The 27,857-nt window shown below is 42.0% G+C and overlaps 4 protein-coding genes across 6 annotated transcripts in view; 1 reads left to right on the top strand and 3 right to left on the bottom strand.

The window, feature by feature from the left end:
* Positions 1–495, bottom strand: part of arhgap21a (Rho GTPase activating protein 21a) — an 88,461-nt gene extending 87,966 nt beyond the window's left edge. The window contains exon 1 of the mRNA XM_073488724.1: positions 167–495. The gene's annotated coding sequence lies outside the window, so the exon portion shown is untranslated. The remainder of the gene's footprint in view (positions 1–166) is intronic.
* Positions 496–6,877: 6,382 nt separating this feature from the next.
* prtfdc1a (phosphoribosyl transferase domain containing 1a) lies at positions 6,878–16,119 on the bottom strand. The gene is made up of 9 exons (XM_073488571.1): positions 16,087–16,119; positions 15,127–15,233; positions 14,854–15,037; positions 12,833–12,898; positions 9,839–9,856; positions 8,500–8,582; positions 8,214–8,260; positions 8,030–8,106; positions 6,878–6,966 (listed from the first exon to the last, which is right to left on the bottom strand). Exons 1-9 carry the CDS (start codon positions 16,117–16,119, stop codon positions 6,919–6,921), a joined length of 663 nt encoding a protein of 220 aa, XP_073344672.1. The 3' UTR covers positions 6,878–6,918.
* Positions 16,120–17,181: 1,062 nt separating this feature from the next.
* On the bottom strand, positions 17,182–19,001 carry enkur (enkurin, TRPC channel interacting protein). Its single transcript, XM_073488744.1, has 5 exons — positions 18,900–19,001; positions 18,451–18,596; positions 18,142–18,365; positions 17,819–17,965; positions 17,182–17,458 (listed from the first exon to the last, which is right to left on the bottom strand). The coding sequence occupies exons 1-5, from the start codon at positions 18,977–18,979 to the stop codon at positions 17,276–17,278; spliced, it is 780 nt and encodes a 259-aa protein (XP_073344845.1). The 5' UTR covers positions 18,980–19,001; the 3' UTR covers positions 17,182–17,275.
* A 620-nt stretch (positions 19,002–19,621) lies between these two features.
* On the top strand, positions 19,622–24,962 carry LOC141014825 (threonine synthase-like 1). 3 transcript variants are annotated; one of them, XM_073488748.1, is made up of 3 exons: positions 19,622–19,722; positions 20,395–21,781; positions 22,398–24,962. In XM_073488748.1, the coding sequence occupies exons 2-3, from the start codon at positions 20,411–20,413 to the stop codon at positions 23,199–23,201; spliced, it is 2,175 nt and encodes a 724-aa protein (XP_073344849.1). In that variant the 5' UTR covers positions 19,622–19,722; positions 20,395–20,410; the 3' UTR covers positions 23,202–24,962. The 3 variants fall into 3 exon arrangements, with proteins under 3 accessions (XP_073344849.1, XP_073344846.1, XP_073344848.1); XM_073488745.1 differs by having other exon boundaries at positions 20,389–21,781; XM_073488747.1 differs by having other exon boundaries at positions 20,360–21,781.
* Positions 24,963–27,857: the final 2,895 nt, after the last annotated feature.

Here is a 27,857-nt window from a genome sequence, read left to right as displayed (position 1 = left end):
CACACTCGCTTACAGCTTTTTTGACACACAAACACACAAAAACGAGCCATTTTCTTTATATTATCGCCGCTAACGGTTGAGCTGACACCAGCTAGCAGCCGGGGCGGACGACAGGTTGTTGCTGAGGCTACAAATGTGGAGAGAGAGAAAAAAAAACACCTCCTACCTGTTATAAATTCATAAAACTGGACAAACACATTGTCCATGTTTCTGGGAGGTTCGTTAAAGGCGTCCGTCGATCCAAAGATGGGTTTATTTTAAAAAAAAAAAGGGGCTGTCAAAGAGATTACAAAGCGGGATATTCAGTCACTCGCTGACCGCTGAGCCTCGCTACCTGTTAGGGGGGAAAAACACCCTGGAAAAAACACGGTAAACGCCCTTCAGTGTGCATTTCTCCGTCAGGCTGACCCGGTCGAAAATAAACCTCAAGTCTTCATTCATTTCGCATCATTTCCGAGCTTCAGTTCGGTGCTAAAGCGGGTCCAAATAGAAACAACAACAAAAAAAAAGTAGTCTGTACTCCTACGTGGTCCCCGGTTGGCGGCGCGACAATCTGTATGCAGATTGACGAACCTCCCGACTCGGATGAAGCCCCGCCCCTACGCGCGCACCCCCCCCTTTCGCAGGGCGTCGTCCAATCAGGTGGTCACTTTAAATTTGGAATTTTGAAGCGGGCCAATTGGAGGTGTTGTTACATAACACTTCTAATAAAGAGTGGAAGCTGGTCCACTCTGGTGCCTGCAGGAAAGAAAAGCAAACTCAAATACTACACTCGAGTACAATTTCAAGGTACTTTGTATTTACTTTTATTGAGTTTTTCTACTCTGTGCTACTCTACTACTCATTAGGGAGAACTATTGTATTTTTGACTATTAAAGATTAGATTTTTTTTTCATACAAAGCAGGTCATCATCTCATGAAATAATGTGTGTTATTCCAGATGATGTGCTCCAGCTACAATATTTAGATGCTGCTTGCCTACTAATTTCAGATTAAAGATGAATTAAAATGTCATCAGGCAACATTAGCTCGTAAAATTCAATTTCTGTTATCCTTTCCTTAAGGTACCCACAGAAAAAAGGAAAATACTGATATTTATGACAATATAAACCTGTAAATGGCCCATTCTGCATTACTTACATACTTGTGTTTTGCTTCTACTACTAGTGTGTTTTTAATTTGTGCTATTGCTTACTTAAATCAAGGTTGACATTGATTAATGGAATGTAACTAAGTACATTTACTCAAGTACTGTACTTTGAGGTACTTCCTGCTGCTTCTTACTACTCATACTACACTACATTCGGGAGGCAAATATTGTACTTTGTAGTATTTTATATAGCAATTTCTCTAATGGGCCATTCTGTCTTATAATAAAAACTTTTACTTTTTGAATGTGTCATCTATAATAAACTAATATGAGCACTTCTACTACAAAACAAACATGAATCAATGAAGTTCACAGAGACACACTCACACAATGCATCCAAATAATCAGCTATAGCCATGAGCTGATAAACACTTTATTTCCACCCTCTGTCATTCAGCCTTTCAGACCTTCACAGTGAGCAAATGAAATCACAGGGACATCTTTGTGTGTGGCGAGGAAAGTCCCTCAGGCCCACGCATATGCTGAACTCTCCAATTTCCTAACGTTCAACTGGTGAAACATATTTGCCTATCCATTATCAACTGTAACAGCAGTGTCCTTAACTTTATTATGGTGACATGTAGGGCATGGCAGCCACATGGGTACTCCGCAGAGCATGAAGAAAAAGGGCTGCACAGCTGATCCGCACAAAGACAAAGGCTGACAGTGTTCTGTTTGCAGGCTACTCCAGCAGCACAATAGAAGATAGGACAATAGGACTCTTTTGACCCATACTGTGGCGAGGTTTCCCTGGTTTCAGAGAGCAGCTATTGTCTAAAGAGCTGGTGCACCCTCATTCAGACAATGGAGAACTTAAACTGATGTAAGTGGGACTAACATGAGGTTCATATTCATTTAATGGAATTTGTTTATTCAACTCATACCACATTTTTAAAGCAGCCTCTCTTGAGTGTGATTGTGGATCAGAAACTCATTATGACAACTTAAAGGAGACATATATGCTCATTTTTAGGTTCATAATTGTATTTTGAGGTACGACTAGAATAGGTTTACATGCTTTAATGCTCAAAAAACACATTAGTTTTCTCATGCTGGGCCTCTGTCTGTGTGAGATGCTCTGTTTTAGCTCCTGTCTCTTTAAGGCCCCCTCGTCTGCTCTGATTGGTCAGCTCACACACGCCTGAGCCAGCACCGCTCACCGTGCCTCCAGGCGGCTCTGTCGTGTTTTTAGCTTCCAGTTAACTTCACTTCTACCGTGAATATAGGAATAAATTATGCAAGTGTGCGACATGGTGATGTAGTGTGACATTACAGAGTCACGCCATTAAAGGCGGGACTACTAATGAGGCGTTTCAGGAGCAGTGTTTTCTGTGGGAGAGAGGAGCTTCTGTTGGTGTGGGTTTTTTAACTTTCAAGACTTTTTACATGCACACGAGCCTGCTGTATGTAACACAATGAAGGGAGGGAAATAAACTAAAAAGCCTAATAGGTCTCCTTTAAGTTTTCCCAGCTAAGCAAAACAAACATAAGGAAAATTGCTGTTTTTCCCACAAAAAGAACTCCTCCATCTGTATCTTTCTGGATTACATGTGTGCATAAAAATTCAAAAGCAAACCATAAAAATGTTTTACTGGGTTACCGACTTAGGAGCCAAAAGTGATTGTGTTTCTGTGGTACTTTCCCAAAAAAATTCACTTGGCCCGCTTGAGTATCTGCACCAGTACGCTCCGCTCTGTGCAGAGAACGAATGCAGCGCAACGTTGTTTTTATGAATGGCAAAGTGAGGACAGAGGATTTCAGATCAATGAACAAAGCTCGCTGAGGAGATGTAGTAAGTCTGTAGTCCGCCTTAAGAGCTAAACGCATACCTTCTGTACAGTTTAAGGTGCCGTTGTGTTACATTTTTCTCTCTGAAGCACGCTTGCAACTTCATTTAAAATGTTTCTGTCCAGATTCCTTTAATAATTCACGCCAGCCATTTGAAGCATTTGTACGAACATGCACTGCTAATTCCTTTATAGCCTACCAAATGTGTAGCCACTGAGCCAGAGTGACTCACACGTTCAGCAGACGAGAGATTACGAGCTCTCTCGTGGCAGCAAAATGTTTGGCTGGATTAGGACATCACATGAAGCCCAAGTTCAAAGCCCAGCAGCGTTAGGATTAGGACAGGTGGAAATGACTCTGCAGCACAGCATGCTCACTTTGTGAAACAGCCTTTCAACACTCCTGCATGCAAAAAAAAACCCCATCAAGCAGGGCAAAGACAATGTATATTTCATTCATGAAGCGTGTTTAATGCTGCAGTTGAGTTCAGAGTTTAAGAGGATGGGAATCACTCCCCACTCCAGGTTGTATAAGTGGATCTGGCACAGGGTTTAATGACTGGATGAAACCCAGCAGCAGTCAATCTATCAAGCCCTGTGGCAGCCAGTCCCTAACTGGAGCACAATGAACACGCGAGGGGATGTTCTTTCTATTTGTGGACCCAAGATACGTCAGTGAAGCAGAATTTTATTCACATCCAAACTAGGAATGAAGTGAAGTGAATTGTGAGTGTAATCTTTTAAATTCATGGTCAAATAAATGTTATATTCTAAATTAAGGCAGTTTCATGAAGCACGTATATATAGGGGATAGAAATTATGTTGTGACGCTGAACAGGTCTTAAGTTAAAGAAGTAGTTCAACATTTTGTGAGATATGGCCTATTTATCATAGAGAATAATGTGGAATGAATCTTCTCATCGAGAGATAACTCTCAGCAAGAGATCCAATAAGTGAATTTTCCAAAATGTAGTGCTTTTCACATGAAGCTACAGCCAGTGACGGTTAGCCTAGCCTAGCCTAGCCTAGCCTAGCCTAGCGTGAGGACTGGCACAGCAGGCAAGAACTCTTCTAGGATTTATGCCAAGATAAGCAAACTATCCAGTAGCAGTAATGTAACTTCATATTTAACAGATATAAGAATGGTATCTTCTTATCTAACCCTTGGCAAAAACGTGAATAAGCATATTACCCAAAATGTCAGACTGTTCCTTTAAAGACAGAATGATAAAATAAGGTTTGCAGAGTACACATGCTCTATCTGTTGTGCTGGTGACGGTGAAATGAAACCCCACTGCTCGGTCTCTAACCACAGGCTTCATATGTCAAATGCATGGATGTGTGGCCATTCAAATGTACAATTCCCGTTTTGTTCCTTTTGTTTCGCTCGCAGTTTACCTGTAGCCTACTTTCTGCGGTCGGCCCCGTCCTCTGTTCCCTCGACGGAGCACTACAAAGACGCAGCATGTGAAACCTGCGAGGCTTTTTGTCCCATCTCGCTTTCACCAAAACCCGCATCAAGGTGAAGGACAATGGCCTCTGGGTTCCCAGGGCAGTGCGGGGGGCATTAGCGCTGGGATAAGTTAACCACCACCGCCAAGTGCTGATGTTTTACGATAAGGACACACAGGGTTGCAGCTGGAGGTACAATGGGGGTCTTTGTGGCTGAGGCTGCACAGATAGCATCCAACCAAAAAGCTGTGTAATTTGTTGAGTTTCTTCACTCTTTGCTTATCTGCACCTCAGGGGTCACGGACAAGTGATAAAACCTGACTGAATTTAGGGTTCCTTTAAATGTATTAGTGAAGGTGTTGTTTACCTCCGCAGGCATGAAACCTGAGGGCATTTTGAAAGCACAACATGGAAACCGAGTGCTGCAAACTACCCAGAGCTCTCTTTTGTTTGCAGTCACTCATATCATCCACACAGCAACTCATTTATCAGGTCATTTAACTTGGAGAGGCCTCGCTGACGGAGCTGGACCGTTACCTTTTGGCTTAAAGAGAAACGTGTTTACAAAATGTAATGAAAACACTTGAAGAGCTTGATTTAATATTTGAATTGCAAATTAACTGATTAGTCACACTGCAGACCTCGGTGGTCAACAGATGGAGCCGTGAGGGGTCAGAGACGAAAACTTTGACTCTAATATTCGAGCGTGATGACAAATCATCTAAAATCTTTACACACTCAGAATAATTCCTGTGTGTGTGCATTCCTGTTGTGTGATTTGACAGCTGTTTAGAGTTTTCAGGTGATTAAGAATCAAGAGTGCGTAGCAACATGATAACTCCCCCCGAGAGCAAGTGAAGCGTGTTCTGCTCTGTTTGTCGACATGCACAATTGACTCTCTAAGTTACCCCAACAATGGCAGCAGATCATACAAAATATCTGTGTGTGTGTGTGTGTGTGTGTGTGCGTGTGCGGTGTTTGTATGTTTGTATTTCAGAGCACGAAGAGTTTAAACGCAGCACTATGAACCCTGTAAAAACACAACAACCCCAGTGTTTGTTTATGTGTGATTTAGTGACATTTTTCGGTAAGGTTTGTGTATATTTTTTTGATAAAATAACTTTTAACTGGTTATGAAAAAGTCTCAATTTAATACTGATGCCTCTATTTGGCCTACATAAGACCACCAGCGAGACGACTGGATAGTTCTGTATAGTTATTATAGTTATTCTTAAGTCACTTGGTGTGATTACAGGTGGGATAAGTCCTCAAATTAAAACTATTACGATTATTATGGTGGAGTTCTGAGGATGAATTGAGTTGAGGGGTCTTACCGCCGTAGGAAGGGAGCTGCTCTGTCGTCATGTGGTACAGGTGGTATAAATCAGCAAAAAAACAGAAGTTACTTGTATTTGTTTAAAGGAACAGTTCACCCAAAAAATGTTATTCTGTCATTATTTACCCACCTTTTGTAGTCCAAAAACAAAAAGACTGGAGCTTCAAAGCAAAACAGAAATGCAGCATTCTCCGAGGTAGATGGGGACTTGTTTTAAAATGTAAAGAAACAACTGAAAATAATAATAAAGTAGCTCCATACAGCTTATCTGGTGTAAAGTCTCAGGCAGCCCAGAGATCCTTCAATGACTTGAAAAGATGTTATTTACACCCTTTTTTTAGGCCAAAATCATCACTGTAGCTGCTAAGCTAAAAGTGTGAAGTGGGTGCACGAGCTTGAGGATGTAAATAATATCTTATAAAAACAGTTTGGGTTGTATGGAGCCTTTTTTTTCTGTTGTTTTTTTAGATTTCAAAACAAATCCCCCAAAGACTGATTTTTCCTTTTTTTGGGTGAACTGTTCCTTTAAAGGTTTTAAATAAATTCAAAAAGACCATCAAAAAGTTTTGTTTCTCATCAGTTTGTACTCACTGGAGCAGTATCAGCGAGTCGTGTGTTGCTCTACAAATGCCTGTGAGACTGAATTTTAGTGTAAAAAGTAGTTACACATCATAAAACCTACTCCAGGTTTAATTTCCATGTCAACTTTTGCCAAATACTCAGTTGAATGCTCGTGCATTTTTCCAATCTGGCCTGTTTAAAGTTGGGAACAAACAGAGAAGCCGCCTGCTGCACCCACTGTGTGTTTTCCATGAGTCAGAGTGGGCGTCATCCGGGCACGGGGATGCCAGCGTCCATACGCTCTCTCCATCTGTCACCAACGTCCTCCCCTAATGGGCAGCGCTTCTTTCTTTTATCTGTCCAATTTTGTTTGTTCCCGTGTGCATCACAATAAAATACAAAAGAGGGAGGGTGAGGCAACAATTACATCACATTTTAAAGACATTTTCTGATTCATTTTGAAGTGAAATACAAATATAAATACTCCTTTTCTTTAACACGTGGCTCATTTAAACAGTAGAGCAAAGACTGGCTGTTACAGAAACAAAACTGAACCTTCACTTGTCACTGAAGAAACAAATGTCTTGTTTTGTGTTGCTTCAACTGCATTTCTTTAATTCTTCTCATTCTTCTCAAACCTTGTACTTCATCTTCCCGGTCTTGCTGATGACACAGATATGCTGAAAGGAGAAGAAGTGGGAGACAGAAAAATGAGCTTGTGAAACTGTAATGTTTCAACCCTGTCCAAAACTTTACATCTGACGACGGCAACATATTTGTTTAAGATCACCCTGACCTATGGGGAATTCCAGCATGTCCTGAGAGCCTCGACCACAGCATTTACAGTGAGAAAAGATGAAGCGTGCAATCATTTTTAAAAGCAGGGAAGGTAATCTACAAAGATATGACACATTCATTAATCTAAGTTTGGGGCGTCCCGGGGGTTCAACTCATATTTCTTGTGTAGGATAAGGACAGATAAGACGGGAAGCTTTAACTAACCTCCACATTCCACAGGTCGCCCTCTTTCAAACTTTCGCAATGAATACCACCCCCCTCAAACAGTACATACAGCACATGCAGCACACACACCCATGTGAATACACACACAAAGCAATTGGGAGTCGATCCGGGCTTAGTGTTGCACATGAGTCAGAGGTAAATTGGAGGCCACGTCCTCGCAGATATTAAAATGACAAAGTTCACATAAGTTTGCGCTTACTAATTTCAGAGTGAGAAATCTGGCTCGGAATAAGATGTGAGGGGCGCGACAAAGAAAACAGAGGATTGGTTGCACGCCTGACTCAACGCTTGTAGAGGAGAAAGCTGGGTGAAGTAGTCAGAAGGGAAAGGAGTGTAATGTCAGACATGCTATTCAGATGCTAAGGGCTTTGATTTGTAAAAATGACAAAAAATGAAGAGAAAAAGTGAAAGTCAGACTACACGCTGAACGCTGACAATCATCTTTTGTGGCCTTTCACAAGAACTTTGTCGTGCAAAAGCGACGTTAACATTCATTGTTTCCCTGACAGAACAAACATCAGCCATTTGAGCTGCTTTGCCTTCATGTGAAAGTCTCCTCGGGCAGGGTGGATACCTGTTGGGTGAGTTTGGGTTTCAGAGAGAAGGCTGCATCTCTTTGATTTGTGCTGTTTACCCCCGTCCGCCTCTTTCATCTCTTTCTCTTAACTCTTCAAAAGGTCATGTGCCGCGTGCAGCAGCGCCGGCAGGGTCAGGACTTACATTCAGGTCGCGGAAGTATTCATTGTAGTCCAAAGCGTAACCGACGACGAAGCGGTTTGGGATTTCAAATCCAACATCTGTCAGAGCAAACACAGATGAGAAGGTTAGGTATTGCATCATTCCTTTATATCCTGAAATTCATTTGAGGTAGAAGGACAAAAATAAAATACAATTTGTTACTTACAGTCTGTCAGATTTTCAGCCATGTTAGGGACCCTCTTCACCAACAGCCTGACACATATGAAAAGTATATATACATTTAGAAACTGTTCATTTTAATCCGTAAAGAGTAAAAGAGGAGACAAACATTCAACATGACCCATGTGTGAGAAAACATCTCGTGTCTGTGATGTTGGAGTGAACAGTAACAGATAGAGACAGTGGACGAGTGATATCTTCCTCTCGTCCTCGTCACACGCTTGGCATTTCCCCTGGTGGGGAAAACACAGATGACTGAACGGCTGGCTCACCCTGCGACCTTGACCATCTTGGGTTCAAAGGTCTCCACATGCTTCAGAAGGGCCTTCATGGTCTTTCCTGTGTCGACTATGGCCTGAGGGAAGGGAAGAGCAAAGGAAGAGGGAGAGATGAAGGAGGGAGGGACGGATGAGGGACATACGAGTGCAGAATGACAGACAAATATGCAGACTGTAGGGTGAGACTGTGTTTTAACTATATCAGCATGTTAATAAAGATGTAATACATGCAGGGCATATTTCACACACCAGAAGGACTTTAGCTCTATCGTTGTTTCAAGTCAAGTGTTAAAATTCTTACCTTATTCATATATATTCATTCATATAACATTTTTGGAATTTCACAATAAATCTTTTTTCTCCTACTCTGAGCCAAAAATCTGCACTTTAGATGCACTAATGTACAAACACCAACACAGTTTTATTTCTATCTATACTCTGAAGTTTTATATATCATCATTTATCATGTATCATTCATAGCCTCAACATTTTATTCTCAAAATCATGCCGGAAATTGATTTTTTATGGCTGTTGACATGTTTTTCTGATATATGCAGTGATAAAAAGAGATATTGAACCTGGCTTTATCCGAAATCTGTGCAATTCAGCACATATTTAAAGAGATAATGCCTCATATTCTGTATTCTGAAGGTTTTTGGAGAGGGCTTTGTTCACATATTGTTCATATCCTGATTTATATCAACAATTTTATTCCTAAAAACAGACTTTTGACAGTATTTTCTCATTTATGGAGTGATATAGAGATATAAAACATGTCCCCTGTAAAGACTTTTGACTCTAATATGAATCAAGATTTCTGAACCCGGCTTTAACCAGTGTTCAGATGTCTGTTCTGGAAATCCATGTGATTTAGCACATATTTAATTGGATGAGTCTCATTTGGATATTTAAACATAACATTTCATATAACTTGTAACACAAAAAACTATTGTCTTAATAGTAATGAATATATTAAGACAATGAGTGGTCAGCTGGGGATGTTTCATGGTGATATATTCATTAACTGTCACCCTACTCACCTGTAGTGTCTCCCCCTTAAGATACCACTCATTCAAAACAACAACAAAACAACCATTGTGATACTGTGCTTATGTGTGTGTGAGTGAAACATGATATCAAAGAGAGAACGTTTTTTTCCTTTTGTCCTTTCATAAACCAAGAAAACAAACAAAAGCACAATAGCCTCTCAGTCGCACTAAGAGAAGGGCTTACACAACACATCAAAGGCATCAAACTTGAAGGACGTGTTTGATAGAATTAATTCAGTTAGTCGGAGCAGATGGGCGGAAGATTATTTGCACCGGAGACTCACCTCGACAACCAGCACACACTTTGTGACATGGAGAAGAAAAGAAAAGAGGACAAACATCAGTAAAACATCGCCATTGAATTTTAACACAGTTGAAACTATAGCAACGGCGCTGGCAGCATCTCCAGCAGTTTAACAAAAACACAGACGAGTCATTCTCTTCTACACAGTCATGAACATCTGTGTCTTCAGTGAGTGAGCAAAAAAATCACTGCGAAGTGTCCGGGTGCTGCACACTTTCCCCACTGCAGGCTTTTCAAACGGCTCCTTGTTCCCTTGGCCGGGTGTATGGGGCTCTTTGTGAGCCCAGTGGAGAGTATCTATGGTTTGGGGAGAGCGATCGGAGAGAATGCAGGCAGCCGGCCAATGTTCTCAGTCTACACCTGAACACTGTTACACAACACCGAGAGAGAGTCGACGAGGACGTGTAAATAAACTCAAACACGACTGAACTGTAAACATACTGTACAGCCAACTGTGCACTGGCAGTTATTTGACTGTATGGCATTGTTGTTGAGCTCTCATGGGGGTGTGTGGTTCCTGCAGCTCAAACCAATCAATCCTGACTCAGGCAAAAAAAAAAAGCTTTGGTGATAATCAAAGTAGGCACCGACCAAAATGCTCTAAAAGTACTGAGAGATGAAGAGGGAGAGGTAATTAAAAATTGGTGATAGATAGACAACAAAACCAGATATTTTTAACAAGACGTCAGGACATTTTCCAGCCTTGTTACTAGCAACAAGACCGTATTTTTTGACAAGATGTTGGGACAATCTGCAGCCATGTTACTGGCAACAAAACAGGATATTTTTAATGAGATGTCGGGACATTTACCAGCCGTGTTAGTGGCAAGAAAACTGATCATTTTTAATCAGACAACAGGACAATTTCCAGCCGTGTCCGAGTCAACAAAACCAAATACTTGTGATGAGACATAGGGACATTTTCCAGTCGTGTTTGTGGAAACAAAACCAGGTATTTCTGAGGAGACATCAGGATAATTTCTATCAGTGATTAAGGAGACAAAACACAGTCTTTTCTCTAACCCAAACCAAGTGGTTTTTGTGCCTAAACCTAACCAGACCATAAGCACAGTGTCACAACATGAAATTGAAAACTGAACCTAACTTAACAAGCTTCAACATAAAGAAATAAAAAGTGTCTGTATAGTTTATTCTGATGATTTGGTTGGAAAATTGGCAAATTTAATTAGTTTGATGTTGTGACAGGGATGTAACTATGTGTTTTATGAGCCTCAAACAGCACTAAATGTTCTGCTCTCAACACAGGTATTTCAGCCATGCTGCATTAGTTCCTCCTCCAGAAGTTCAAAAACTATTTCACATTTAAAGCCGTGCTAAATTTAAACATCAACGACTCAGATTACCATAATAACACTTTGGATTAAGACATCTGAGGGCTACAGATTCTGGGAAAGGATTGCATGAGAAACTGAACCTGCTCACTCTTCAACAAAACATCCACAGTGTCAGTGCTGTCGTTACATTGCCAATATCAGCAGGTTTTAAAGCAGAAGTGTCAGTCGCACCGCGCTCATAATCTACCTGGAGCTGTGACTCAGCAACATTTCTGAATACGGCTTATATAAACTGATGACTAATAATTTGTCTTTTTTTAATAAATAAGTCCTCGTGGGAGGTTTAATAGTTGAAGGATTGTAACAAGAGCGTCGACTCCAGTAACACAAAGTGGATGATTCATGTTTTCTGTGCAAGGTGCTGGTCAGCCTCCCGCTGACCTTTAATACCCACGGAGAAAATGCATCTCAGCCACAGCACATTCTGACATCTCAGCCGAGGGAATTTAACATCAGTCTTTTTGAAGCGAACGCGTGTGGGCATATTTGTGCGAACATTCAGCTGAGTAAGGTTCTGCCTATCTCAGAGAATGAGGACAGATCATTCCTCGTGATCCTGTGCGCTCTAGAGACTCCTCAGCTGTCTGTGCCGGAGCTCAACAGTCAGTAAATCTGCCTTGTGGGAACATTTGTTTTGCTGAAAGGCCCCTTACAAGAAAGAAGTTTATTCAAGTGTGCCATTGGTAGACTTCTTTTAACTGAAAATAAGAGGGTTTGCTTTCAGTTTACTTTTTGTGTACTTTAAGTGGTCACATTTAGTCCAAAGAAGTATTGAAGTAGTACACTTCTGAGTAGATTTTTCAGGTATTTGTACTTTTGACTTTGCCTCCCTACATTTATCGACACAAATATCTGTACTTTCTTCTCCTTACATTTTAAAAACAGGCTCATTGCTTTAGTTTTAATGCAAGACTGATTTCAGTTAATATCACACATAACGACGTAAAAGACGTAAGGCGACGGAAACAGGCAGAGAGGGAGGCTGGAGTGGGGAGAAAAGGCGTGTTAGTGTCTCATATCTGCAGAGACTCTGCAGCCGTCTACCTGGATTTTCTCATTTTCTAACTTCGTTGCTGCTCGGGACGCTTTACCAACCCAAAATGTGGCGTCCTGGGAATGAGACTCAACAATCAACTATCTTTCTAGTGCGTTGAGCTCAAACAAAATCCTACTGATTCCACCTTTAAGTTTGCTAGTCTTTAAATTATATGACCATGACGTGAGCTTCAGTTAGCTTTGCACAGAAATGGCCGGTAGAAATGTCCTTCAGAGGAATACTTTTATACTTTGAGTACATTTCAGAGCCTGTACTTTATTACTTTTACTTGAGTAACGAAGTTTATTCAGTACTTCTAGTTTTACCAGAGTCTTTTTTTACACAAGTATCGGTACTTCTACTTGAGTAAAGAAGGTGTGGACTCCTGCCACCTCTGCTTGCAAAATGCAAAGTATTCTCAGGAGAAAACTCTTTTGTCCTCACCTACTGAGGGTTTATCTGACAGCTCCCTCTTGAGGCCGAGGCAGTTTCTCTTAAAAAAGCATTCACATACTGACAAAGAGGACTTCCCCATTGACCAAATAACATCCAAATCTATGTAGGAAACTTTATTTACACACACCTTTCCACGCAGGAAAGACAGATCTCGGCTTCCTATGATGTGCAGCTCCTCTGTTGATTGGTCATTCTGGGGAGGAGAAGACGAAAAAGGAAAGATGAATCATATGATACAATGATTTTATTCTACTTTGAGCTTCTTTACCACATCATTTCTGATTGCTTGCACTTTTTCTCATTCCTCAACACGGGCTGTTTATATGAAAACAAGATTTAATCTTCTCAATAAACCTTCTGTCAGACTGAGACGTAGAGATCCAGATGTTCTCTCTTGTCTTTCTCAATAATTTGGCTCTACTGTCTGCAGCATTAACGCAAGCCAAACGCACAAAGGGAGACTTATTTCACACTGAATGTAAAATCTCTCTCTGTGCCTGTAGGAAGCTCAGCACAGAGCTTTGAAGAGCGACAGCTTTGAAGTTTACACTCGGGCCGGCTACAGATGCATCACTTGGATAAGAGGGGCACTGACATGGACAAAATCCCGGCCCTGGGGGCAGGTCACGTGACTCCATCATGACCAGTTAGACTGACTAACTAGCTGCGTCATCACTCACACACTGTCCTCTGGTGTGGAAATAACGACTGCTGCTTGTCAACATGTTGTTTGTTGCCAAAAAAATGTAATTATGATGTTATTTATATTTTGCTTTTGAGGAGCCTCATTACCTTTTCTACATTTTTAGACAGTTTCTTTATCTTTTTCTACTTCTATCAATAAAAAGTATAGATTTTTCAATGAAGAAGTGAGTGTTCTTCCTTTATCAGTGTATTGCGTATTATGCCTGTTGATCTGGATTGCAAGCAGCTGCATACAATTGTCCTTACAGGGGTAAATAAAGTTGTATTGAAATCAAAATTATGATAATTTTGGTCATTTTATTCTATAAAGTAGTAAAAATCTTATTTCCTTTGCCTTTAAGAAGACTTCTGATGTTTCAATCTGACCTCAGTGTGGTTTAACTGATCCAACAAGCCAAAAAACCCCAAAAAAACAATCTATAAATCAATTTAGGCTGTCTTTATAGCCACTTAAGCCCATGTGAAAGCCAATTCTTAAAGCAGAAATAGTTAATCCTCCCTTGTTCTGTAGAGAGAGAGCAGGAATGCGACCACATGCAGAGAAATGTAAATCAGAAACATTCTGGATGAGCTCTGCGCCAAAACACACTAAAGAATAATAAGTGAGTGTGTTGACAATTGCAAAGCGATGTCACTGTAAACATCACTACATCATTTCCACAGTTAATTCCTCGGTTTATATGTTCCAGGTGTTAGACGGTGTCACGAGCTGTTTCTCTTGGCAGCAGCAGCAGCAGCAGCAGCTCCAATTAACAGTCGGGTGTTTTCGTGACCTGAGCTCTGCAGTCCTCCACGATCAATCGTCCTTGAGGTGTCCTGCCTGGATGAGTGCTCTCCTCGCTAAACATGAACAACAGTGACATCTGGTGGCTCGGATACAAACTTTACTTACACATGGGATGGTAAAAAAGGGTCTTTGGTGCATGAAGGAAGGGCTGTAACTATCTGTCTATAAAATGTCCAAAAAATAATGAAAAATGCTCATCTCAAATTCCTAAAGCCCGATATGAATTCCTCACATTGCTTGTTTTGTCCATCCGATAGTCCAAAACACAAAGATATTCAATTCACCGTGATATAAAACTGAGGAAAGCAGGAAATCCTCACACTTAAGAGGCTGGAACTAGTGAATATTTGGTATTTTTAATTTTCAATTAAATGACCAAGACAATTTTTTCTTTTTTTTTTTTAGAGAAATTTGGTTGAAAAGATGAGAATAACTTGCAAAAAAGATTCCTGGCTGGACTCAGGGGACGCTGGAAGTCATGACTTGTCTCTTAAACACTCAGGACACCAGGGTGCCACTAAAACAAATTTTGCAGGTCCGGCAGTTGATATCTGATCTGCAATAATCTCTGACCTAAATGCTCAAAAAAGAGGCCTAACACGAAACCTTCTTCACTGTTTGTGGTACTGTAACAATTCACTGTGCAGACCACCTACCAGGTAGCTCTTCAGGCGGATGAACTCCACCCGGGTCTCCAGGTACTTGTTGGAGTTGCGGCCGAGCACCTTGATGAACTCCACCAGGTCTGCACAGAACTTGTAGCCTCCCTTCAGGACGCACAGCACCATGATGTTGTCTTCCCCGAAGTCGTCCATGATGTAGCGAGCCAGACGCTCGATCCTGACGGAGACATCACATCAAGACGAATACAAATGAGCAGGAAACAAGTTAAAACACTTTGCAGGTGTGTTTATAAGAATGTGTTTTACCTGTTCATGATGACTCCATGTGGGATATAAACAGTCTCTATGTCTTCATGGTAGTGTTCAGGGTAAGTGAACAGGTCCAGACTGTATCCTGGCCAGTCATCTTTTATCTACGACAGACAGATTTCCATTAGGTTGTCATATATGATAGTTAAATGCACATATTCTTATTTTTTTACATTTTATTTAAGATATTTTTATTTTCTCTTATTTAGCCGATGGCTTTCCAAAGTCTAAGAGAAATATAATCAGGTATTTCTTTGCATAATTATTTGAATTGTTGCTGAGGGACGTCTTGTAAAGAGATTTAAAAACCTGGGAATCTTACAGGTGCAATATTTAAGAATTAGCCATCTGTTGAATTCATTTAAAAACAATAAGAAGCAGCTCCTCACTCGAGTAACCGCTAACTGCTGCAAACTGTAGCTGCAGTGGGCTGGACAGAGGAAGTGTTGGTGTTTACATCGGGACCGGATCGGGTTTAGCTGGTTAGCATGCTAAAGATGCTTTGCAACTCAACACACAGACGTCATAATGTCAAAAAAAAACTGTTATTCCTTCACTTTCCAAAATTCTTACATATTGCACCTTTAAAAACTAAAATTCAGAGCAGCTGGGAACAGAACTTAGCAGTTTGGTACCTTTTGTTTGACTCTGCATCTGTAACCTTTCAGCTCAAACAGAGAGCTATTATTACTACAGTTATTGACTTAATTATTTATCTTCTGGGTTCAACAACAAACAAAAACCATGAAGGTTCTTTAAAAGCCGCTTGCTGTTAAATTAATCAAATGATGACTTCGAGGAATTACTTCAGAGAACAAACACGTTATCTTCTTACCACAGCTGAGCAAATAATTACACAAAATAATCATTCTCTGTCTGTTGGATTATAAAAATGTGACCCAAAGATTTCTGAATTCAGCACTGGATAATTTGGCAGAATATTTGCGTTGAACGTACCACAATTCCTCTTTTGACTCCTGCGTTGTCCATTTTTCAGGGTAGGATCAGTGACCTTCAGTGGAAATACACAGGAACAAATAATGAAAAGCTTTCCATCTTCCTCTGACACATTTGTAGTCTGTTATTACCAAAGTATTACTTACTGTGTGTTGCGTTGTTTCCTGTCCTTTCAGAGACCATTCACAAAACAAAGACACACAAAAGAAACTGAAAGACATCCAGAGGGACTCCTGGTCCGGCCACATGTGCTGTGGGATCACGCTCGAGTCATTTGCGTATAAGGACAGCGTTGTGTTGGTCAGGGAAGAATTACAGGGATAATCAGCTTCATGTGATGCAATGCTGGCCTGTGTCCGCATCACAAGCCACCGAGGGGGAATGAGAAAAATGAACCACAAATACTTGGTTTAGATTCAGTTATTAAGTCAGAAGGAAATTGATTTTAAAGGATGTTTTCATAATCTACTATTTAAAAACTCAAAGGAGTTCCCCAAGAAATTCCATTTGTAAGGCAGGAAGGTGATGAAGGAAGAAATATAGAAGTAACTGTTTGTCATTATCTGGAGCTCTGAATTGACCTTCTCGAATAAAAGCTCCACTCACGGAAGCGTTAAATTACAAATTTCACTTTAAAATGACAAAATATTTGAGTGAGAGCATCACTGTGAAAGCACGTTTGCCCTACGAGTAGCAGACCTTTCGATGGTCCGCAGACGTTAAGAATTATTTTGGTAACCCTGTGATCTTTATGGAGGCTCATTTCTGCCAGTTAAAGAAAAAATAAGATGAAAACAAAACATTGATGAGAAAAATATTACCATGGGAAGTCATAATTATGAAACAGAAAATCTAAATCATGAGTCAAAAGTCATGATTATGAGATGACAAGTCAAAACTATGAAATAGAAAGATACAAATTATGAGATAAAAAGTTGAAACTGAGTAAAAACATTAAAATTCTGAGAAAAAAAGTCAAAATTGTGAGATAAAAAGTCATAATTATGAGATAGATCTTTATTGTGATTCTGCTGTGTCTTTTGTCTGGACCCTGAGTCTGTCATAAAGTTTGAATTGAAGTGAACTGACACATCCTGACAATATAAATGCTGAATTTTATTTTACTCAAGCCCACGTGGCATTTGAAGTTAGGCTGGCAGTATCAAAACAAACAATGCAGTATATCTGATCAGTGGTTCTGTTTAGTGGGTATGTAGATGGTCTTGAACCTCTCGAAGCGGTTGATGTCTGTCTCCAGCTGCTTCAGCGCCGCTTCCAGGCGCTCCTTGCGGGACTTCTTTGACAAGGTGTCTGTGACGAGGGAAAGGCCCTGGTACTCACGGTGCAGCTCATCCCAATTCTTCTTCAGGCCCTGGATAGTGGATCCACACAGGGAAACCCATCACTTTCGCATTAAAGTCAGCTCGAAAATAAACTGTATGTATGAAAGGCTTTATTTAGCAAACAGCCATCAAATCAGAGGTGTTGTCTATGTTATATGAATGGAAACAGGGCTCATTCTCCAGCGCTGATGAGTTAATTATTGCCAGTTTATAAGTGCTGATTGGAGAGCTGTTTGTGTCGTTTGTTTACCTAAATGACAGACTAAAAAAAAAAGACATGAAATCATCAAAATCATTTCCTGTGCTGCTGCAGTGGTCCCAGATGTCTGTATGACCCCCTGCTGGTTTTAGGGACAGAACTGCCATCGTGCAGCAATGTGTTCAAGTACCTCCAGGACGGCTTGTCGCTCCTCATCCGACAGGTGTTTCATGGCTCCCTGCTCCCTCTGCTCTTTCACACTGTTGACGTAGGCCTCCTGAGCTCTCTGCTCCTCTTCATTGCGCTGCTGCAGGTATTCAGGTACCTCTCCATAATCCTGCAAACAGGAACTGGGAAACCTTAGACAGTATGTTCACAGCGGGCTGATTAAAATATTAAATCAGGGCCCAGGGATGGATCAATACAGAGGGGGGGATATTCTCGAACATATGCGACTGTCAAGCAAAATATGTCTTCATTTTTCTTTGTGTGTAGTATTGTAGAAACAAATACCCTTTTCTTGATGTACTTCGGAACAAGTCCTGAATTCTCAAGCAACTGCTTGTGTCCTTTTCTGGAGTCCACACAGGTCGGCTTGGGCTTCATCGACACAGCTATAGCAGTCTTGATAAAGTCCCTGTTTGATCGAAGGCCCATAATTGGGATGTCTGTCCTCGCAGGAACAGCTGGTTTCCTCACAGTACAGGCTTTACGAGCCTCTTTTGAATCCTGTGTCTCTAAATGGACATACAGTAAATAAATGACAATCACAGAGCAAAATCGCAGCCACACATCGGTCAAATACTCTGCAGGAGAACTCACTTTCAGGTAATTTGGGCTCTTTTGAATGCTTCTTGAGGTACTCGTCAGGGGGTGGCACCTCCACCTTTGCAGGTCCCATCGTCCTCATCGCATCCTTGGAGGACTTTTGCTCAAGAACGACCGCCGGCCTGTGCTTGGACATGTACCTGCAGATGCAGCATGAAAAGTCTTTTAGTTTAGACTATTAGCCAGATAATGCTAACTTTCTAAGCTAATTCCTACCTGGTTTGCTTTATGCCAACACATTTAGAAGATGCTAACAAACACACAATTCGTCCTTTTTTCTCTAAGTCTAGCCAACTATCTTGTTTTGACAACTTTATGCCAGCTAAACACTTAGTTAGCTTCTTCTTACTAACTAGCTAGCCAACTTAGCTAGTGAAGCTAGGGTACATTTGACCTAAAACACGTTAAAGATAAAGGTTAAACTGCTCTTGAAGTAACGTCACCTCGGTGGTTTTTGGGCATGAAACTCCTCCCTCGGTAGAAGATTGTAGCTGCTCTCTGGTGGATGCACAACTTGAGACATTTTTGAAAGACTCTGACAGGAGAAGGACAACAGAGAAGTTCAGCTGGCTAGTCTGTTGTCAAACAAATGTCATGACAACAGGACCGGAGTTGCCAGGCAACTACTGGAGCAAATGCTGCGTTTACGGATAGCTGTAAATCGATACATTTGAACTATCTCAGCTGTCCATATGCAAAGCGCACGGACTGTGTCTCAGGTGAAAACACTTATTCTACACGTACAACTCATTTTATTTTCATCAAACTATTTTCTTCTCTTTTTAAAATTCTACCGTGGCACACAGTTGCCACAGTAGTAAATTGCTATATTCCCAATGAATGCGAGAGTTCGGGGCACTGACCGCCAAAGTTCCGAGGTGCACTTGAATGCAGCACAAAGTCACTCGTCCTGGAAGATATCGCGATGTAAGAAGCTGGGTGTTTTAAGCGATTCGCGCTTATTTATCGTGAAATATTTAAACAATTGAGGCTTGATTGGATAGAAATAAAACATCGTGAATCATGGAGTGTTTTTTCAACTGAAAGCTTGGCGAACTTAATCTAAATTCGTGATTTTCGTGAATTTTGTCCCTCCTGGCGGACCGTAGTGTTGTGTAGTGTTGTGTGTCGCCCTAACAGTGGTCCCCCTGTCAGGAATATGGTGCAGAGTTGTACTTTGCCCGTTTAAACACACCAGGTAGCTGTCAAAGACTGCACTACAAGAATATATGATCGGGTTTACAGTGCGGGATTACAACATTTCACGTGAGTGTCTCGCCCATTAAACTTATGATTACACGTCACTGTGAACTGGTGTCCTGGCTGCAACACACGTGCTACTCCAGCTACTCCAAATATGCAGTGATTTTCCATCTGTCAGGGATCTGAGCTTGATGTATTGATCTTGTGATGGTGTGGTCACATTGGCTCTGCCTGAAACGTGCTCAGGATTCACCTGCTCCACTGACAAAGATCCTCTTTGCTTAGAATAACAGTTTGATTTCTGACACTTTCATTTACTCTCTAAATCCTCAAGCTCTGATTATTTCCAGATACACATGACAACATTAGAGCTTTTGTTCTCAGACTTTTGGACTCTATTAATTGCTTTGTAACCCACTTTACTTGACTACCTCTATCTGCACATGCTCTACTATAATGGCAGCTCCCTGCACCAGCTCCGGTGGTGAGACTATCACTTTATCGCTGTTATTATTCTTATAGTCCTGTTTTTATTGGTGTTTTATCAGTGTCCTTAATTCAGGATCTGTGTCCTTAATTTCCCTGGAGATCAATAAACAGGACTCCTGACCTACTTTTTACACTGGTTGCACTAGTGTGTCCAATAATACATTTCATTATGGAAATTCTTTCTTCCTTCCTTCCTTCTTGTCTTACTGAGTGACTGACCTACTGTTTTCTGTCTCACAGGAGAAGAGGCTGCTGTCATCAGATGGGTTTACTGAATGCAGGACAGCTTACACTCAGAGCTGTCAGATGCTGCCTGAGTCCCTTTCCAACATCCAAATCATGGCTGTCCACCAGAGCCTCCCTGCTGGGGCACAAGAACCTCCTTCTCATGGGTCCTCCTGGAGCAGGGAAGACCACAGTGGGGAGGATAGTGGCCCACAGACTGGGACTTCCTGTCCTTGACGTCGATGACGACGTCTTGGAGAAGACATGGAAGATGCCTGTCGCTGCCAAGCTGGCTGCCGTCGGCGGAGAGCGTTTCCTGGAGGAAGAAGGCGAAGCCTTGTGTAACTTCTCCGCCTCGGGGTGCGTTGTTTCCCTGACAGGCTCCAACCCTCTTCACACTGCAGCCATGCAGCACGTCAAAGACTCCGGACTGGTCGTCTACCTGGACGTGGACTGCGAAGACATCGTACGGCGACTCGCCAGGATGAAGGTGAACAGGATCGTGGGTCAGGAGGCAGGGGTGTCCATGAGGGACATCCTGCGTTACAGGAAACAGTTTTATGAGAAGTGGCTCGATGTGCGGGTGCTGTGTGGAACGGGGGACACGGTGGAGGAAGTGGCAGAGAAGGTGGTGAAAGCTGTGGAGAGATATCAGAACCATGATGCAGAAACCTACGTGTCGACCAGGAGTGACCAGGTATCATCCAGTCAGAAAACATACTTCAGTGATGTGGTCATCGAGGGTCTGGCCACAGATGGAGGCCTCTATGTTCCCAAAAATGGCTTCCCAAACTTAGATGCTCGGGAATGGCTGAGACTAGCTGACATGTCATACCCTGAGCGAGCGTTAGTGTTACTAGAGAAGTGCATACACCCGTTGGACGTCTCTGCTGTGGATCTCAGGACGATGATATTCAAAGCATATGGGTCGAACTTTTCCAGCGAGGCAGTGGCACCTGTCAAACATCTCACCAACAATCAGTACGTTCAGGAGCTTTTTCACGGCCCCACCGCCTCATTCAAAGACCTCGCCCTGCAGCTGATGCCCCAGCTCTTCGCCTACTGCCTCCCCCAGATGTGCAACTACCTCATTCTCGTCGCCACATCTGGAGACACCGGGAGCGCCGTGCTGAGCGGCTTCAGCGGGCTGAGCGGCTCTGACAGACACAGGACCGGCGTGCTGGTGTTTTTCCCAGAGGAAGGCGTGAGCGAGATCCAGAAGCTTCAGATGAAGAGCTACAGGGAGGGCAACGCCAGAGCCGTCAGCGTCCGGTCAGACTTTGACTTCTGTCAGAGAAGCATTAAGAGGATGTTCGGAGAGTCCGGGCTGAGCGGGCACCTCGCTGTGGAGTACGGCACCGTCCTCAGCACCGCCAACTCCATCAACTGGGCACGGCTGCTGCCACAGGTGGGGTAACATGATTTCATTTAATCCAATGTGCAAGAAAAGTGTGGGTAAATTCTTGGACCAAATGGATTTAAAAAAAACAAAAAAACAAACAGGCCTGCAACTAATAATTCTTTTCACTATTATCGATTTAATCTGCAGATTATTTTGACGATTAATCATTTTTTTCTATAAAATGTCAAAAAAAGGTGAGAAATGGTCGTCACAGTTTCCCAGAGTCCAAAGTTTCATCTTGAAATTGCCTATTTTTTCCAACTTACTGTTATAAGTGACAAAGAAAAGCAGCAAATCTGTTGACAACTGATTTTCTTTTGATCGACTAATTGATTAATTGACTGTGCCGCTGTATTTGAAAACAAGGAAATCATCTCAGTCTTTAGTCGGACATTAACAATTCTAAGGATATTGACGTTTTGATCAGGCACCAAAAATCTGTATACGTATTTTCATTTTCCAACATGATGGAAGTGTGCTGTGTCACATTGCCAGAAACTACAGAGGGGCATGAGCTGTCTGTTAGCAGATTTTTAAGGGCCCAGACACCAAACCAACATTAAAGAAATGGTAGTGACGAAGACTTTTTTAACAGTTTAGCTAACTTTGCCTCCTCTTGCAGGTGGTGTACCACTCCTCAGCCTATCTGGATCTGTGCAGGGACGGTGTTATCAAGTTCGGTCAGCCCATCGATGTTTGCATCCCTACTGGTAACTTTGGCAACGCCATGTCGGCTGTGTACGCCAAGCAAATGGGCATCCCGATAAGGAAAGTCATCTGTGCGTCCAACCACAACCGCATCATCACGGACTTCATCACCACCGGCGAGTACGATCTGCGGGGACGGCCTCTGATGCTGTCCCACTCCCCGGCTATAGATATCCTGAAATCCTCCAACCTGGAGAGGTTTATGTACCACGTCTCTGACGGAGACAGCCGTCTTGTCAAGGAGCTGTTCACACGCCTGGACGCGCAGCAGCACTTTCAGGTGCCCGAGCATCTTGTTGGCAGGATTCAGCAGGAGGTGCTGGCTGGCTGGTGCTCTGAGGACGACTGCTTGGCCGCCATCCAGAGCGTTCACACACAGACGGGCTACGTCATGGACACACACACCGCCGTGGCCAAAGTGGTGGCTGATAGGCTGCAGGACGGCTCGTGCCCCGTGGTGCTCTGTGCCACCGCTCACTATGGGAAGTTTGCTCCCGCTGTGTTCGAGGCCTTATGCATCCAGAATATTCCAGAGGATCCTGTCGAGCAGATGAAGACGCTCGCATCGGCCGCGTCCAGACCAGAAACACACAGAGACATGATGAAGTGCCTGGAGGAGAGCGGCAGGAGAGGACACACTGTCTGTCAGGCAGAGTACAGCGAGTTGGTGGAGGAGGTGGAGAGCATGATACAGGACTCCTTCTTGAAAGTTATGTAGGATTATTTCAGCTTTTCTTAATGTAATTCAAATCAGAAATGTGTCATGTTTGCATCATAATCTTTATTTTTCCAATATATTTATAATGTTTCAAGCAAATTTAACAACTAAGAGGACAGAAAAAAGTAAAAGAGTGAAAAATGTGCAAGAAATTCAAACAAAAATGAAAGAAAAATGATTAAATATTGATTTTAAAGACTTAAATCAAAAAGCTAAATCCTGCCTGAGCCTGCAGGAGTGAGAAAAAAACACCCAACACATTCACCCTGATGAGTCTGTAATGGAGCTCTTAACAGTTTTCGAGCTCGATTTAAGGCCTATTGATTATGCAACATTTCTTTACATCACTGAGCAGAGCCCCGGCCCACTAGATGGGGGTGTCTGCCTCTCGGCTACAGCCGTGTGGAAACACTGTTCGGTGGCAGCGTTTCACTAACAGTATATCAGGAATTAATTACTGGCTGGAGGTCAAATAAACTAGTGTGAGGGAAATCAATATCCGTAGTCAGGGAGATAATCTTTAAGGTAATTGTGTGCTTTTATGCTTGAATTGTACTGTGACGACACAATATATATTTTTGAGATGCAAAGATCCACTTTTTTCAGTTCTGATCCGATTCTGATCCCTAAATTTGGATATCTTGTTTCTTGATTTTTATTCTTATTCTTATTGTTTATTTTTTTATTAATCAATAAGTTGTTTCATCCATAAAACGTCAGAAAACAGTGCAAAATGTCGATCAATCCATAGATAAAAAAAAAAACTAGAAAATATTCACATGTAGTAATCTGAAATCAGAGTTTAGATGTTTTTTCCTTAAAAAATTAATTGGTTATTAAAATAATTGCTGATTAATTTAATAGTTGACAACTCATTGGTTAATCTATTAAGTGTTGCAGCTCTAAAAAATATACAAAAATGATTTGAAAGAATAATTTTCATTGTCGATTAATCTGCTGATTATCTTCTTGATTAATCGATTAGTTGTTCGGTCTGTTTAAATGTCAGAAAATGTTTAAAGGGACACTGTGTAGTTTTGGAGAAGATTAATATTAATGAGGTAATAATACAAACTCAGAAATAAATAAATGTTCTCAGAGGGAAATAAGGTCCCCAGAACACTGTTTGAAGCTAGAAAGGTGGCAGGGTCCGCCACATATAAACAAAGTAAAACAATGTGAAATTGTGTTGTATTTAAGGTCAGTTTGTTTGTCAGGCATGAAAACAAAGAGAGGTTGTTTATCTAGTTTGTTTAAGCGTGTAAAATCAAGTCAATGAGGATCTTTCTCTTCTGATTAAAATTTCATAATGCACCTTTAAATGTCGATGTCGAATCCCAGAGCCCGCCATGACGTCCTCACGTCTTGTTTTGTCCACCACAACCCAAAGATATTCAGTTTACTGTCACAGAGGATCAAAGAAACCAGAAAAAATATCCACATTTAAGAAGCTGAAATCAGAAAATCTTTACGTTTTATCCTTAAAAATTACTCAAACCGATTGATTGATTGATTGATTGATTGTCAAAAGTGATGGCGATTGATAGTTGACATCTTAATGACTCATTGATTAATTGTCGCTTGGAATCTGGATCGGTGACATCCAACAAGTGAATCACGTCATTATCAGCGCCTGATGCCTACATTAGATTGTATCTGTTGCTCTGACTGTTCATTGATCCTTTAAGAACATATATATATATTTATAATAACATTAATATGATTGAATTAATGACAGTAAATACGCAAATGTACAAAATACGCTGTTTGTTTTTATTCCACGTTATGCCTTTTGAAACTGCTCCAACTCTAATTTACAGCATTTTTTGATGTTTACATGTTTTATTGACCTCGTCCTTTTTCTCATTACCTAAACTTCTTCTCTGCTCATGTGAAGCTAGCTGAAGAGCTATCAAAGCCACGAGGCAGATCTCACAGCGTGGCATTAAAACACAGCTAATGAATCGATCTCCGGGGGTTTTGCAGTCCCACTAATTGCCAGGTGAAGCTCAAGCAGCTGGTGAGCTCGTCCTATCGGTGTCCACCGACTCATTAACCACCTGACTGAAGGTAGAAAGGGTTATTTTTCTAAATAAAAAAAAAACCTCTTGAGCCACAGTTATCATCCTTCTTTGGTAACATCCAGCACCATATCGTCTTTTCGATATCTCAATTTAAGACTATATTTACGAGACGTCCAGCACACCCAACAAAGACACATTGCTCTTCTCTGCCACACATCTGTCAGAAGAAACATCATGTAACACAGAGCAGGAGCAGAGTGCCGCCCCCCGAGGGTGATTTTCCACCCCTCAGACGTCACGCCATCCATTACAGGAGAGTCCAGAAAATGAATGCTGTCTCTGTGGCCATCAGTCTAGTCATTTAAATCCAGGTGCTGCCTCAGCAGCCGCGAGGAGAGCAGAGGAGAGGAGAGGAGAGGAGGGAGGAAGATAAGTTTCATAGATCTCCAGGATTGCTTATGACTGCAGTCTAAAATAGATGGAAAGTCAGGGCAGATTTGACAAAGCAGTCCGCCTGCATGTCCTCTGATCTGGATCACTGTCTCTGTTTCTGCCAGAACTCAGACGAAGCAGGTTTTCTTCACTTATTCACGTATATATTTTTAAAGATGTGTGATTGTGATGTGATTACTGAACATGTCATTCCAAGACAAGGAGCCTGGCTGCAGGAAGCTGCTCCCGTTCAGCCACGGAGCATCAGTGAGGTCCAACACTGACGTTGGGTGAGAATGTCGACGTTCTAGTTCATCCTGGAGGTGTTACTGAACTTAAATCGACAGTTTAGTCTCTGGTGGCATTGGTCCAAGACTTCTCCTTCACCTTCTTCTGTCTGCATTTTGGCATTTGTAAGCATGACACAACTGGATACTTTTAAGTAGACCTGGGACCATTTCAGATGTGTTTGCACTGACCAGAATCGAGTATATCAGGCCTCTCCAGCCGTGTTTGTGGCAACAGAACTGGGTGTTTTTACGGTGACATTGGGACATTCCCAGCTGGTTTGTGACGACCAAACCAGGTATTTTTAAGCCAAACCATGATGTTTTCCTAACCATAACCAAGTGGTTTTAGCTGCTTAAACCTAACAAAAACATAAGCACAACGTTGCGACGAGAGAAATCGAAAAATGAACCTAAACAAAGTTGCAACATAAAGAAACATACAGCTTGAATTTGCACAAATGAACTTTTATTAAGAGGCCTGGAATCATCCAAACCATGAAAAGGAGTCCCAGACCAAAAGCACACATACGTAAGCTATGTGGTCGAGGGTGTCTACATCACATATCTCAGCAGCAAATATCCCCGGCAAACTTTCTCCCTGTTATTTCTTGTTACGTAGAGAAAGGAAATTCAAAAGAAAAGACAGAAAGTCGACAACTTCTGCATCAACATCTGGAGATAAAAACAGCAAGGCCTCATATCAGATAATCAGAGTATCAAATTCACAGACGTGTGTGCAACAAATGAGAACGCAAATGAAGCCTCTCGGTTTTTCCCCGTCAGTGTTTGTGAGAAAATGAGCGAGCGACGAGGAGAAAGCAGCGGCAGCAGCAGCAGCATTCTCTCTGTGATTTGAAGTGATTCATTGCTCTTGACAGAATCAAAGACCTGTGCTCTGGTGTTATTGGGCAAACAGACAGAGAGGAAGAGAGAAAGGTGCTGAGGGACGTCAGGATGAATTACGACCTGGGCTGTTTTTTTTTTTGAATCAGTGCAACATTTTAGATCCACTCCTCTGACTGTACCTCAATGTGTTTCCATGCTTACGGGATGACGGATCACTTTTTGCGCTGTGCATGAATGTTACATAACACACGGTCACATACTGGAGGCCTCTCGTTCTCCCTCCCCTTCCTCCCCTCTGTGTCTGTGGTTCGCTTCGCTGTGAGCATTGGCCTTATTAATCAAGCTGCTTGGCAGGTGGATGTGAGGAATGGGTGGGTAAGTGTCTGAAGGGGGGAGGAGGGGAAGCGTGCAGGTGCATGTGTGTGTGTGGCGAAGGGGAAGAGAGAGCCAGCTGTTGCTCAGCTCCAACTGGCCCACGGCTCGGTGAGCAGGGATAATTGCAGGTACCAGCCTGCTCCCATCTCCTTAATGTGAACCTGTGGCATAATGGAAACTGCTCCTTCACAGTGGAGGGAAATAGAAAGGAGAGAGGAGGAAATTAAGGCATCGGATGGGTTTGGAAAGAAGATCCGGTGGCGCGGCTTGATTCGAGGCTCTGTTTCGAAGATCCCTCACTCTGTGGTTTCATTTCTCTCTGTTGAAATCCACAATGTAAAAAAAGGAGATCATTTAAAGCTTCCCTGTGTAGGATTTAAGATATACCTGAAATCAAATTACAGTAAGAATAACTTAGAATGAGCCTTTTGTATCTGCAGCGGGAGCAGCTCCTCTTTCACATGTCTCTACAGGGGCCCAGAGTGGACAAACCAAACGGTGGCTCTACAGACGGCCTGCTTGGAAGGAGAGGGTGAGGGAAGAGGCGTTCAGCTGGTTGCAACCTGCAACCTTACCACTAAATGTTACTTAATCCTGTGCTTTTTATTTATTTGAATATAAACAGACAGTTTTCTTATTAGACAGCAAGATATCCAAAGGCCCATTGTAAATACCTCAGCATTACAACC

Source organism: Pagrus major, chromosome 19 (genome assembly GCF_040436345.1).
Source record: "Pagrus major chromosome 19, Pma_NU_1.0".
NCBI lineage: Eukaryota > Metazoa > Chordata > Actinopteri > Spariformes > Sparidae > Pagrus > Pagrus major.
Note: the sequence above shows the minus strand (reverse complement) of the source record. Positions and strands in the feature narration are given on the sequence as shown.